We start from the raw sequence: 15,343 nt of genomic DNA on the forward strand, positions 1-15,343 counted from the left end.
CATCTTCAGCTAGAACACACGTCTCAGTTCCCCCCACCTACCTCTCCCTGTTGTCTCCTTGACCCTGAGCTAAGTGCCGAGCTCCATTTATCATCATGCCTGCACTGTTATTTTTCTTATAGCTGAGACAGGAAAGTGAAATATTTCTTGCTCCCATGCCTTTACTCCAAGTAGAAAATGAAGAGGGTCATTGGTTTTGAAAGAACTTTCTTACATCAAGCCCACTGCATTCATCTCCCTACCTCTGTGCAAGTCTACATTATGACCTTCAAGGGTACTACACACTTTTGCCTTCGTGGGCCCCTTTATCCATAAAATTATTAAAAATGATGTTAGATGACCACATTGATATAAGGGTAGATATGTTAATATTATATGTTAAAATGCTCTCTTTAAACAACATTTTTTTTTTTTCATTTCAAAGGAATTCAAACATCTTCTTGGACAACTGAAAAGTGCTGTGGACCCTAGGCTGCTGTGTTTCATGGATAAGTCAGCCCTGACACTCAGGTATTTGAGGTTTCTAGGATATATTTTTAATTCCCAGTTCACCTGAATGTTTGTGGGATGCACAGTCCATTACTGCAGGTGAATTCATCTCCAGAGCAAGATCTCCTGGTGCAGTTCTGATGTTCATCAAAGGCATCAGCACAATCCGCATCGCCATCACAGACCCAGGACTGGGGGATGCACTTCCTGGCTGGAGGTTTGTTATTTACACAGAAAAACTCAGAACTGGAGCAGTTCTGAATCTCTGAAACCAAAGCACACAAGAATCAGATGACAACTCACTATGAATAGTCGATTCTCTTGCTTATGGTACTTAACACTCTGATGGATGAAAGAAAATGGGAGGAAAACAGGAAGACAGGTCACATTGCTACAGTAATAATAGATCATATAAGTACCTCCAAAAGTTCCATTTTAATTGCTTTAGACTCTGAATATTTCAAAAGAAATCAACAAAGTAAAACACCTCACCTGGTTTTCCCTAAAATTAACACGAGATCTTATTTTTTCCCTTAGGCTTCAAAAATTCTCTCCCCTTGTATTAATTGGATCCAAATGCCTTTATGTTTTTGTAATATTTTTTAGTTTGTAAACAGTATTATAAATACAAAGTGAGAGAGGTTTTTGTTTTGTTTTGTTTCGTTTTTGTTGTTTTTGGTACTGGGGATTGAACCCAGTAGTGCTCTACCACTGAGTCACATCCCCGTTCTTTCTATTTTTTGAGAAAAGGTCTCAATAAGTTGCTTTCCATCCTCCTGCAATAGCCTCCCAAGGGATTACAGGTGTGCACCACCAGACCCCACTAGTGAGATAGGTATTTTTATGACAATTATACAGATGAGAAAATTTAAGCTTAAAATGGTTAACTAGATGGCTCAAGTCTGAGAACTAGAAGAGTAAGCTAGGGCTTCAAACTCAGATCGTTTTTCTCCAAAATGCTTCTCTAATACATTATAGCAGCTACCTCAAATAGAAGAAGTGTGAACAGGAAAGATGTGTCAATAAGAGTTATCAGAAACCAGGACACTGGGAGGAAAGAGGTGCAGATACAGAATTGTTAGTGTCTGCAGAATAAAAGAATGTTACCCAAACCCATTGCTGATGCATAGAAAGAAGGAAGGGATAGAGTGGTTGCTACAGTCCCTGAGCAACTGTCGCCACCCACCTCAGTAGAAAGTGCATTCCCAGAGCTGTGGACCACCCCCAGAGTCATTATGTATGGGGCCACCGTCAAACACAAGCATCAGGAAGACACTGTTCTTATGGAAAGACACCCTGCTACGACACCTCGGATAAGAACTTCCAGCTTTCTTGATAAAAGAAATGGTGTTCCACGATCCACTGAAAACAAGTAATTGCAGTATTCTCTGAGTGTGCAGTCACTTAGGCAACAATGTGCCTGACAATCAGATCCTCCAAACCCCAAAGGAACAACTATACTGGTCCCTGGAATGCCACTCTGCAGAGGAAGTGACTGGCCTCACTTACCACAGTGGTGCCTCTCATCCTCGTCACTCATGTCCCCACAGTCGTTGTCGCCATCACAGATCCATTCTCTCGGGATACATCTGCCACCATCACATTTGAACTCATTACCTGAGCATGTTCGCTCGTGGTGTGCTAAAAAGAGGTAAGAAACAGTCCTAGTAAAAAGAGTGGCTACTGTACACACCTAACAAATATCATTTCCTTTACAGATCCTCAAAACACTATGTGCCCTTTGTTTTCTGTGTTGGGGTGGGGAAACCTGGCAAGGAGCTCTGGATACTATTCAACCATCAACCACAGAAATCACACCTCAGAGTAAAGATAGATAGAAGACAACCTGCATTTAACTGTAAAACTGTGCTAGCAGCCCAAAGAAAATATCCCCCAAATAAAAAGTTCTATATGTGATGGGTTTCACCATAATAATATTAATAATAGGGAAAAAAGTAAACTCAATGCTTAATAACAGGGGCAGTTAACCCAATGATAATATAACCAATGTCATAAAAAGGGAGTATGAAACCATAGAAGGGTGAGTAAATGTTCTCTCAACCAAACAGTAAATATTTCAGGCTTGCAGGCTACATGGTCTCTGTCAAAACTATTTGACATTGCCACTGTGCAGGAAAGCAACCGTGGGCAATATGTGGCTGCAGTCTAATAAAACTGTGTCTATAAAGACAGACAACTGACCCACAGTCATAGTTTGATCACTTATATAACAATATGATTTATCAACAGATTAGAAGAGCAATGTAGAACTTGTATCTTTAGATGTCTACAATTATGTAAAACAATGTGCATGGATGTAGATTAGAATTTGCAAAGGTAAACAACTATCTCCAAACGCAAACAAGGCACAACTGCTTCCAGGAATACAAGAGGGTCCCTCAAAGTTATTGGGAAGCTCAGGTGACCAGGAAACTTCACCCCAAAAGCTGCACAGACACAAAACAGAAAGAGTCTGTGTGCCTATGGCGTGCCCCTTCTGAGTGTGTGTGTGCATGTGTGTGTGTGTGTGTGTGTGTGTGTGTGCACATGTGAAGAGTCCAATCATTTTTGCCTCCTCCCACAGTCTTATGAGCCAGAACTCAGCCAAATTCAGAAGTTCCAATTGAGAGTCAACAAAAATCCAACAACTACAACAGGTACTGTATTAGGAGCCTTAATCTCATTTTATCAGCATCTACCAGCAAATTCCATATTCTGGTCAGCAACCTACACAGGTCTTTAATGAATATCTACAGAGCTGTTTTGGCATCCCAACTGGGAGCAGTAGTGTGGAGAACTCACAACCTACAACGACCCTACTCTGCATGTGAAGTGGTTGCAAGAGACAGGAGCTCTCTAGCTACATCATCATGCTTTCAAGCTTGCTTACTCTCTTACCACAAGAGGCAGGTTCATCAGAGCCATCGAGACAATCTGCTTCTTCATCACAGTACCAGTGGTGAGGAATACAGCGCCGAGGAGACGTGCACTGGAACTCACTGCTGCTGCATGTATGAGTGGCTGGGGGAGGGAAAGAAGACAGCAGGTGTGAGCCAGCACAATGGGGACCCATCAGCCTTAGCAATCTGCCTATACGTCTGAATCATGTAACAGCTGCAGAGAAATGGAGGCTGGGGCCTGGGAAATGGGCTTTTGTATGAGCTTTGCATGGGGAGGGAGGAGTACTGGAGATGATAGAAGGCAATATGCCCCAGTTTCCAAGAATTTCTGTTCCAGGTTCCCGAAATCCAAAATAGAAATTCTATTTGATAAAAATACCAAAGAACTATCTTTGTGATATATGAAATAAAAAATCATGTAAAATACACTAGTTGTATTTTTCTGCTGGAGTATAAAATTAAACAAATTATATTGAAATAAATAAAAGTAATGTGACATTATCTGAGTTCACTCCACATACTTCTTAACCATGTTAGACCATGATTCCATTAGTAAATTTATCATCTTCATTTTTGTAATTCAGAACTTTTATCTAAGAAAGTAGAAGAGTCTGCCTATGTTTGAACACTGGTTCTCTTCTCAAGTTAACTTAGGTGGCCCTATCAGAGGTATTCTTTAATACAGAGGCACAAACCTGAATCAAGTCTTGTAATTCTTCTCTACAAGGCTCCCTTGCTTTAGCCCAAGATGTTTGATGATTTGCCAGGGAAATATTGTTAGGGAAACAAGGTCCCCAAAAGGTGAGCAATAACACCAATCTGCCGAGCCCTCTCTGGTGGCTGCACCCTGAATTTTACAATTGATTTCTATCTGGGCCTACTGAAAAATCATTGTCTTGCCCTGTTATTTGCTTGGGAAAGATCAGTGGCCAGAGTTTAACTACATGTACCCATTGCAGGGAAGGGCAATTACTAAATTCTTAGAGTATATATTTGTTTACATGAACAGTCTCAAAGTGATACTATCAAGCATAAGAAAGACCTTCTAATTTGATATATATATATATACATATATATATGTGAAATTTTCTTAATGAACCAAGTTGCTAAATAAAGGTTTCTGAAATTCAAATATTAAAAGGATATAAATATATTTTCAGTTACTAATGGCCACTATCATCATATTATGACTAAATAGTCGGAGTTTAATATGCAAATCCTGCCTGGAGCTCTTGAAGACAAAAGGACTTCAACACTAGGAGAAATGACTCTCCAGTTGTAGAGGTCTCTGGAAATATTTGGGGTCTGGGCATTCAGATAGGGCATCAAGGGTAGGGGCTTCTCGTGCTCCTCCACTCACATCCCACAGCAGCTGCCTTCTGCATCTGCTTACAAACTGAACTTGAGATGATAACTGAAACTAGCACAGATGCCCAGGTTCTATCTTTGCTTCAGCTCAAGATGTGCACCTCTGGAATCAGGAAGAGAAGCAGCTTTATCATACTCACTGCAATAAGTAGGGTTCTCATCACTCATATCTCCACAGTCATTGTCACCATCACACAAGTAAATTCGAGGAATACAAATGTTCGTACTCTGACATTTTGTGTATCCAGACTGACAAGTGCGATCAGCTTGAAAAAAACAACCAGATAAACATTTGGAACATATCCACCAAATATATAGTATCAACACTGTCTATGCTAGCAGACCTAATGCAGACCTCACATCACTGGAAGGTAATTTCAAAGCTATTAGAGAAGTATGGTCCCTGACACTGACGTTAACCTACAGATTCTCTAGGGAAGAGATACTTCCAGCTGATGCCGAATAGAGAGCTGAGGAGGACAGGTGAATTTATAATTTAAATTGTTTTCTTTATTTAATCATATCAACAAAAGGCCCAACTCAGACTATGGCATATCCACACAATGAAGCAATACATAGTTGTAAAAATAATGATTTATATGTGGATATACAATGGCAGTATGATCTCCAGGATATACTGTTAACAGTAAGAAAGCATGATTCAAAATAGAAGGCTACCTTTTGGGGGGGGGGGGGCGAAAGGTGATGATACAGGTTGAGTGTCCCTTTTCAGAAATGCTTGTGACAACAAGTGTTTCAGACATTTTTTGGATTTTGGAATATCTGCATATATATAATGAGAGATATTGGGGATGGGACCCAACATCTAAACAATAAAATCATTTATGTTTTCAAATGATAGCCTGAGGCAGCTTCATACAATTCATGATGTGGAATTTTCTACTTGCAGTTCATATCAGCACTCAAAAATTTCTAATTTTGGAGCTTTTCAAATTTGAGATATTTGGATTGGGGTGCTCAGCATGTATGTGTATGTGTGTGTGTGTGTAGACACACACAGAGAGAAAGAGAGAAAGAGAGGGAGAGATGTTTCTATTAAAAAAACAATTATAATAAAAAATAAACTAATGAACATTGTCACCCCTATGGAAAGATTAAGAAGGGTAGATATGACAAAATAGAAAACTTTTGTAAATGTAGCTTGTCATAGTTTTAACTTTGGAGCTATGTACATTATTTTGTACAGACAAAAGCAATGTAATCAAGGTGAAAAAAGAAAAGTGATTCTTAAAATCTGACAAAAATACTAAGGAGGCTAATTGTAAAAGAAGTTGATACTAGAACCTTACAAAGAAAATAATTCAAATGTGTTTAAAAGCAGTATATTGACCAAATGTCATGGTGGGGCATAATCTAAGAACAAGAAAGACCTTGCATATATTTATTGTTATAGAATTATTTCTGTGTTTGTAATAATCTTGAAATTATTAGACATTTCAAAATTATTGTAGAATAAAGGAAACAATAACTTATGTTAATGTCATTAGGAACCAAGATTTTAAGCACAAGAGAAAGGATGTATTTATAAATCTATTAAGTGAACAACCTATAATCTTAAATTTAAATGATAAATACCAATATAATGTTTTCTCTTAAAAACTGCATTTTCTAGTTCTGTCCACTGAATAGGCCTACAGAAAATGAGAATTCAGTAGGAATGGACACTCAACACTGCGATAATGTCTAAATACCAAAAAAAGGGTGACATCTCCTTGGATAAGAGGCTAATTGAAGGTCTGGGAAAGGAAGTGTACAGAACAAAACAAGACTACACCACATGAGACCAAATGGAGTCACATCAAAGGACAGAGGACCAACTTCATAGGACTTCTACTGACCTAAGTAGGACAATCAGACACCAAAAAGAATAAATGTGGACATTGTTATTTAAACTCATCAAATATGTAAATATCCATGAATTCAATAATAATAAACAAACATAATCTTAGTGCTCACTGATCACCAACTCCTTACTCTGAAAACCGACAAATGGAAAGAATTATTTCCTCTGCAGATTAAAATTACCATTAAATGGTTGATAAAGGAAATTTATTTTTAAAGAACTTCAGTGAATAAATATGGAGGGTATAATAGAATTTTAAAACGTCCACTTTGTAACATAATTGATTTATGCAACAACCACTCGTGGGTGCTAAAAGCACTGGGTGAGAATTTGACGGGAATTTGTTAAGGGCAGACTAAGGATGACACCAGAGTCCACTGACGTTACTGCCGTGTGGAGTGGGACAAAGGTCCTCTGCCTCCTGATGTGATGTAACAAGAAATGCACAGCTTCCCCAGCAAGCACTCCTGACCAGAGTGGAACTCAACACAAATAAACCTCTACATCTAAACCCCATTCACAGGAAATAAGAGGATTAAAACTAATTCAATGGATCGATTATAGGAGTAGACAAATCCAGAATATGGGCTATTTCTCAGGAAAAATCCCCCAATTTTTCTAACAAATCAGGGACAAAAAGGATGAGACTGTTGTGACATAAAAGTGATTATGTCACTTTTTCAACAATCAAAATCAATGGGCAGATCTTGCTTGAATCTTTTTTTTTAATATTTTTTAGTTGTAGATGAACACAATACCTTTATTGTATTTACTTATTTTTATGTGGTGCTGAGGATTGAACCCAGTGCCTCACATGTGCTAGGCAAGTGCTCTACTACTGAGCCACAACCTCAGCCCTTGCTTGAATCTTAATTTGAGCAGAATGCAGACAAAATAAATACACTGGTGTGTAGTGTAGCTCTTATCTATAAAGTCACAAAACTAGTTTATAAAAGCCAAACTAAAAATAATTCTGGATCTTTTGTCTTCCTAATATGCTAAGGTTCAATTCAAAAATCAATTCAATTCAATATAAAAGCTATTTCCTAGAAAAACTAAAGAGGAAAACTATTTTAGTCAACATGATACAATATAACTTTTTGCACAACAAACATTGTCTTAGTCAGCTTTTTCCCTGCTGTGACTAAATGATCTGCCCAGTACAATTATAGAGGAGGTAAAGTTTATTTGAGGGCTCATGGTTTCAGAGGTCTTAGTCCATAGAAGGCTGGTTCCATTCCTTGGGGTTTGAGGTGAGGCAGAACAACATGGCAGAAGGGAGCAGCTCCCATGAGATCAGGAAGCAGAGAGAGAGAGAGCAAGAGACTCCACTCTCCAGATACAAAATATATACCCCAAAACCACGTCCCAATTCCCACCTCCTCTAGTCACACACTACCACTTCAGTTACCACTCAATTAATCCCCATCAGAGGATTAAATCACTGATTGGGTTAGGACTCTCACAATCCAATCATTTCTCCTTTGAACCTTATTGCATTGTCCCAAGGCAATGTCTGTGAGCTTTGGGGGACAACTCATAACCAAACCATAACAAACATTAACCACAATACACTTAGGCAATAATTTTTGTCAGTAACTCTTGGAAAAATGTTTTAAAACCAACAAAAATTTTATCAAGAGGATTTGTAATCTCACAGATCTGTAAATCATGGACAAAATATTCAAGATTAAAATATGCAACGATTGTATGGATCCACCAATTTAAGTGAATGAAAAAGAGGTATAGCTGTGGTTTACAGCATTTAGTGACTGTATGAAAGGGAAACTGTGTTTTAAAAAGTCTTTGTTTTTATGTAAAAATTTTAACTCCCGTGATCTAAGACTTGACATTCAGAAACACAGGAAGTACTGAAGATAGACTTACGGCAATTTCTCTCATCTGAAGTGCCATTATCATGGCAGTTATTTATGCCATTGCAGACAAACTCAAGAGGTATGCACCTCCCGTTAGTACAGGTAAACTCCGTGGTGTCGTTGCAGTTCCTGAACAGGCACCCGGCCTCATCACTGTTGTCCCCACAGTCGTCATAGTAATCACAGCGATAACGATATTGGACACATCGCCCGTTGGTACAGGTGAAGGCCGTTGGCTGGCAGGTGTGAAATGCTGGGGGTGGGGGAGCATCAAAAGAAAACCTTTGGATGAAAGCATCATTCTAATTTCTTAAACAGTACAATTAAATAAAATGGACTCTGAGTTTACCTTCCCAGGCAAAAATGGCTGCAAATCGGACTGCATGCAAAGCGAGATAACACTTTCGTCAGATTAAGCAAAAATATGGTGAATGCTCTTTTTTCACAAAGTATTGCAAGCAAAAATCAAAATCACTCCATTTTTCTATGATCTCAATTTAAAAGTTTATGTCAATCACAGAAAAGCATTCAAGTGCAGTTTATTTGGGGAAGAAAAAAAAAAACTCCAAGCCCCTACATGGTCTGTTATGAAAAGGTACCCAACTTTTGAACTCCCTGAGAGAGTTCCACTGTCTTACTCATTTCATTCAAATGACAGCTGAGGACTGGGAGTGACTTCAGTACAAGTATTGCATTAATGAATTTTGGACTATTATAATTAATAAAATAACAATCACCTATCAGATCTCTTGGTCTCATGCTGTCATGCTTGGCAAGCATCACACCTTATGCTAAGCATTCTTAACATGGCTCTCTTGTCCTTCACAAGAACTCTAGTAATTGCTGCATTTTACAGATGAGTTGTCTGAAGCAAATAACTTTTCCAGGGCTATACAGGTTATAAATGGCACAGCCGGGATTTTAATCCAGTGCTTTTGCTAGTAACCACTCCAGAGACAATTTAACAGAATGCACTCTGGGTTATCGGAGTAGATGTTTTCAGCTCTGACAGAATTCACAGGCACTAATTTCAATCTCATTCACACACGGCAGGATTCTACTCCAAGCACCTGTCATAAAGATGTCCTTAGTGCCTAAGAAAAGCACCGGGAGTCCAACTCACCACAGACCATTTCCAGCTCATCACTGCCATCACCACAGTCATTGTCATTATCACATTTCCACTGCTCGGAGATGCAGTGCCCATTAAAGCAGGTGAAATGGGATTCATCACACCGGGCCCCCGTGTCCACGATGCAGTGTTTATTATCATTGGCTAGATACCATTGACCCTCATGTGGACACTGGCACTCAGCTCCATTGGGACCTGGTTCCCAGAAGAAGCACAGGATTAGTGCAGCAAACATTCAGGGTATCCTCCAGAACAGCATCTGCAACAGCTCCAACACGAAATACTACCCCTTAGCCTTTCAACCATATTTCAAGTCACTCTTCCATTAAGAATGACAACCACCAATTTCTAATAAATGTGCTAATTCACTTTAACCTTCAAACAACTACCTCACATCTGCAATAATAATGATTCTCTTTTCTCAGCAAGATTTACAAGGCAATGGTATCAAAAGACACATATTTGTGTGCCTTTTGTTCTTTAAAAAACACCATGAAACACATATCTCACCCTAAAATATCATCAGAAATACTTCACACTATAAACAATACTTCCTACACAGAAAAATTGTATCTTTTTATAAGAAAAATAAGCTTATTTATGGAGTTTCCTCTGCAAGCCATGAAGTGGGATAGCCAAAGCCCGCATTTTCTACCTCCACTGAGCTTGCATTTAAAACACACTCATCAGATGTCTCCGTGTAGAAAAGAAACCTCACGAAGTCTTTCTCTCAAAATATAACCCCATCTATTTCACAAATCACCTTGAAATCAAGGATCTTTTCTCTTCTTCTTAGAGATGAACATTCCTGCGGCCTCCCTTGCCAGCTGAGTTTACTATGATTACTCTCCATGTTTTCATCTTCACGGGCAGCACCTTACCTGGCACACAGATGTGGCTGCAGCCTCCGTTAAACTGATCACAAGGATTGCTGCACTGCTGCTGTTCGTTTTTCCTCACAGTGGAAATACCCTTAGGCCGGACAGGCAGACTTGGGGTCATTGCCATCAGACCTGACCCATCATATTTGTTAGCTCGGTAAATTTTTTTTGTGTAGAAGTCGGTCCAGTAAATATACTGGCCGTAGAGGGTCAAGCCAAAAGAATGAAAGGCTGTGCTAACAATGACTTCACGGTCCATGCCAGTGAGAGTGCTGCGCTCAATCTTCTGCCTGAAGTGGAGGCGGAAAAAAGGAAGAAATTGCTGAAATGTGGAAACATAATGGTTAGGCCCAGGCATTCATTTACACACACCCCCAACTGTCTTTTCAAGTGGGGTATATGGCAGCTGGAAATACTTCTTTTGATGATGGGAGGCCTTATTCGCTTACCAAACAATGGCCTACCCATATTATTGACTCCAGAGATGAATATAAACTACAAGAGACTACAAAAGGAACCAGGCTGGCATTAAAAACAAGAGAGCAATACGAGAAGATTCAAGTCATGCACGGAACTTGGTCTGGAGCACTCTGTAGACTCCCAAAGTAAGGTTCACTCTTTGTCCTGCCCAGTCCCTTGGTGACTTTCTCAACTTGACATTTATTGAGTACTTTGAGGTACTTATGATCTAAATCATAACAAAACCATTCAAATGAGAAAATTAGCAGTTTTGTTTTAAATAAGAAAATGAAGAAAAGATTTAGATTTTGAGTTCTGGACATGACAAGACCAAATTCATGAGGAAATACTCAAGAGAAGTTAAAAATTCCTGACAGGTGAACAACATTCACAGAAAGAAAAAAAAAAAAATCATTTCATCCTTCAACTATTAGGATGACTGGAATGTGAGACATTTGGGGTTATTTGGACAAACTACATACAAAATTAGACTTGACAAAATATATAAGGAAAACATTATGAAATTTGCTGAGAAAAAGCATGCCAGAGGAAAAGGAGAACTTGAGAAGATGGCCAAAAGTCAAAAACCAAAGAAGATCATGTTTTCAAAGACACTGAATGATAAAGCCCAGGGAAAAATTTAACATCAATGTAGACGTAAAAGTCATTCATGTCAGGCATGTTGGTGCATGCCAGTAATCCCAGAGGCTCAGGAGGCTGAAGAAAGAGGACTGTAATTCAAAGTCAGTCTTAGTAACGCAGAGAGGCCCTAACAACCTAGCAAGACAAAAACAAAAACCAAAAAGGGCTGCAGATGAGGCTGTGTTAAACACCCCCAGGTTCAATCCCCAGTACCAAAAATAAAAAGTAAAAAAATATTTTCTGATAGTTACCTAGAATCTTTTGATCATAAATTGAGTAGTTACATTTGCAATTATAGTTGAAATTATACATAATTTAGTGATATATCTTTAGATGTCTTTTAGCTCATAATTATTCAATCTTACAATAAAGATAAATTTTCACAGATAAAACATAATATAGAATATATTCATCAAGTTAGAATATCATATAGTTCCAAAAACTATGATTCTATGTTTTGGAAATAACTTTCTATCAAATTACATTTTCATCACATTAAGCAAATCTCTCTGCTTTGGAAGTAGGAGGAAGAGTCCCTCTTCTCAACACATGAATAACGAGAGACACATACAGACTAGCGTCCGCCCAATACAGAAGGTCTGTCTCATAGTCCAGAGTAAGTCCATTGGGCCAAACCAGGCTGGTGTTCACAATAGGGACCCGGAAGTTTCCTCCCAGGGTGGCTCTCTCGATTTTGGCATTAGTGCCCCAGTCAGTCCAGTACATGTACCTAGTCATCCAAAAGAAGAAGTCATGATTAGTTCCAGGAATCTCACAATCCTTTTCAAAATAGTAGTAATCTTTAATTGCAAATTGCCATTAATATGGGGTGAGGGAAGGGACCTGCTTCATTGCTAGCCACACGACTTGCCCAAAAGGGATGAGCATTGATCTCCTAGGATGCTGCCAACTTTCCTCCCACAGGGATGAAGCTCGGAACTCCCCTTTCCAGGTTAAGAACCACTTAATGCTCTTCTACCTTTCTATCCATAGTCACAGGATTATAAACCCTTAAGATATTGACTCTCTATGCACATAAAATAATTTCTGGCCCCACTTCCTCCAGAAAACAGCAGCAAAAATACAGCGAAGAAGACCATGACATACCCTCGGCAAGGATCTAATACAATGGCTCTTGGTTTTGAAACGCGGGCTATCACGGTGCGCTTAGATCCATCTTCAGCCATGGAACTAATAGTCTGGTTGTGGTAGTCACTGTAATAAATTCTTCTATTGATCCAGTCAAAGGCAATGCCATCAGCAGTCCCTACATCTGGACACACACCAGCAGAGAGACACAAACACACAGGAAGATGTCAGAATCTTAATATGAACTAAAAACACTAGGGCCAGGTGCAGAGGTGCATACCTGTAATCTCAGCTACTACAGAGACTGAGACAGGAGGATTACAAACTCAAGACCAGCCTTGGAAATTTAACAAAGCCCTGTCTCAAAATTTAAAAAAATAGAAACAGTCTGGAGCTATAGTTCAATATGTTGAGGCCCTGACTTTGATCCCCAGCATCACCAAAGAAATTTAAAAAAAAAAAGAAAAAATTCATTCATGTGTTGACCCTGTTTTATCTACATCTGAGATAAACTCCAGTTACAGTGCACTTACCCGAAGCAATGACAGTTGGAGAATGGATCCCTGAGTACAGGCTGACAAAGGAAATCTGGCCATGTTCAGAGTCTAACTTTTGTGTGAAGTAGATTCTATTATTTACGCTGTCATAGTCCAGAGCAATGGCAGTTTTTTCCACATTTATTGCTTGGAAGGGTGGACTATGGTCTTCAGGGTCAAAGTGTAGACTTCTCAAAGAATCATCCAAGGCAAAGATGAGGAAATTTTCTGTTGAAATGGCACAGCTCTTTCCATCATGTTCCAAGGTCCCAAAGGCACAGCCACATTTTGGAGTAGGCAAATCAGGTATAGCAAAGCAGAAATGAGAGCACCCACCATTATTTTCCAAGCAAGGGTTGTTGTTAACCTCCACTGGTGTCAGGGGCTGGACATGCTCATCAAAGATGGTTACATCTCTTAGCCAGTTGATATTGTCTCTTATCACTGTTGGTGGCTCAGTGTTCTCTGGTTCCTTGCTAGCTTGGAAGATTTTTTTCAAATTCCTATCTACCCATATGATAGAATTTCCAAAAACAGTGATACCATAAGGAGTAGGGTAACGACTACCGTAACGAACCACTTCGGATTCCCCTCCATCAAGATGGATCCTTGCAATTATATCTAAAGAATCATCAACCCAATAAATAAAGCCATTGCTGTGGTCCACTGCCAAGCCCCGTGGTGTGACGATGCCCTCTGAGACAAGTACAGTTCTATTGGTACAGTCAAGAAAAGATCGTTCAATCTTTGGTTTCTGCCCATAGTCAGCCCAAAAGAGGTATCTGTTCTTGGGGTCTACAACGATATGCCTAGGCATGTCTACTGTGACCTTCAGGAGAACACGACGGTAGGTGGTATTGATCCGCAGCACTTCTATCAGTGTTTCAAACACAAAGGCATTGGTGAAGTAAAGATTTCCTAAAGGAAAATAGAAGAGGATGCTGATGAATGGAAAACTGAGAAGAAAAAGGGAAGGGAAGACCTTTTTAAATTCAGGACAAAATATATAAAGTTAAAGTTAGAGTCAGTAAATGCTATCATTTCTAAGATAATAAATACATATCTCAGGGTAGGCTTAGAAAAATAAGCACTTACTCTTACAAATTAAAAGATCTTCAAATTTAGAGAGAAGTTACCCATCTTCAGCTTCTACAGCAGACTAGAATTCATAGCAAACGTCATAACTCACTTTCTACCAAAAGGTATATTTTCCAGAATTCCCTTCCTCTTCTACCTGAAGCACTGAATTTTTAATACCCAGTTCAATACACTTAAATACACATTATCATGGCAGTTAATTCTACTTTGACACGACAAAAGAAGCATAGAGGGACAGTTGTCAGCACCTCCTGTTGCTATCAATATTATGGAAGTCTCTCTGTGTTTATGAGTAGCATGAAGTATTTTTCTAGCCTTTCTAATGAATGTAGTTGTCCTTATTCCATGGACCTTCTAAAAGCCACCAAATCATGGTCCACTTCCCTTTGAGTATTACAGCACAATATAAACACTAGAATAAACAATAAACACATGAAGATAGTACCATGAGTAGGGAGAGATACCAAATTATTGATTCCATGTAGTTGAAAATCTGTTGTTGAATCATCAATACTGCTTACCAAGGCATACATATTTTGTTCCCATATCTGACCCAAAACACTCTCAAGAAATCAAGCCAATATTAAATATGTTACTGGTATCTTTTTTTTAATTACCTAGCTTTACTTTTGGGGTGTGTGTGTGTGTGTGTGTGTGTGTGTGTGTGTGTGTGTGTGAGAGAGAGAGAGAGAGAGAGAGAGAGAGAGAGAGAGAAAAGAGAGATCTCCAATCCTTTAATCCAGAATTCCCAAAGTTTTTTTCAACAGGGCCAGATAATAAATATCTTAGGCTCTGCAATGTATTTGGTTTCTTTCACAAGTACTCAACTCTGCCATTGAAACATGAAAGCAGTCATGGACAATACATAAATGAATGGGCATAGTTCTGTTACAACAATACTTAATTTGCAAAAAGACGCAATAGGCTATATTTATTCTACCATCCATAGTTTGCTGATCCTGCTTTATCTGTAGTCTCAGAAATAGAAATAGTAGTTAGGAACTCAGT

At 38.9% G+C, this 15,343-nt stretch overlaps 1 protein-coding gene across 1 annotated transcript in view; it reads right to left on the bottom strand.

The window, feature by feature from the left end:
• The window catches only part of LOC306656559 (low-density lipoprotein receptor-related protein 2-like), a 244,423-nt gene that overhangs the window by 93,126 nt on the left and 135,954 nt on the right, over nt 1-15,343 (bottom strand). Inside the window, 10 exon segments of the mRNA XM_079131902.1 lie at nt 553-754; nt 1,999-2,130; nt 3,388-3,510; nt 4,898-5,023; nt 8,509-8,751; nt 9,622-9,825; nt 10,512-10,801; nt 12,184-12,342; nt 12,720-12,885; nt 13,235-14,155. Of these exon segments, the coding sequence (XP_078988028.1) occupies nt 553-754; nt 1,999-2,130; nt 3,388-3,510; nt 4,898-5,023; nt 8,509-8,751; nt 9,622-9,825; nt 10,512-10,801; nt 12,184-12,342; nt 12,720-12,885; nt 13,235-14,155 (2,566 nt within the window).

Source organism: Sciurus vulgaris (assembly GCF_902686455.1).
Source record: "Sciurus vulgaris genome assembly, chromosome: 3".
NCBI classification, from domain to species: Eukaryota; Metazoa; Chordata; class Mammalia; order Rodentia; family Sciuridae; genus Sciurus; species Sciurus vulgaris.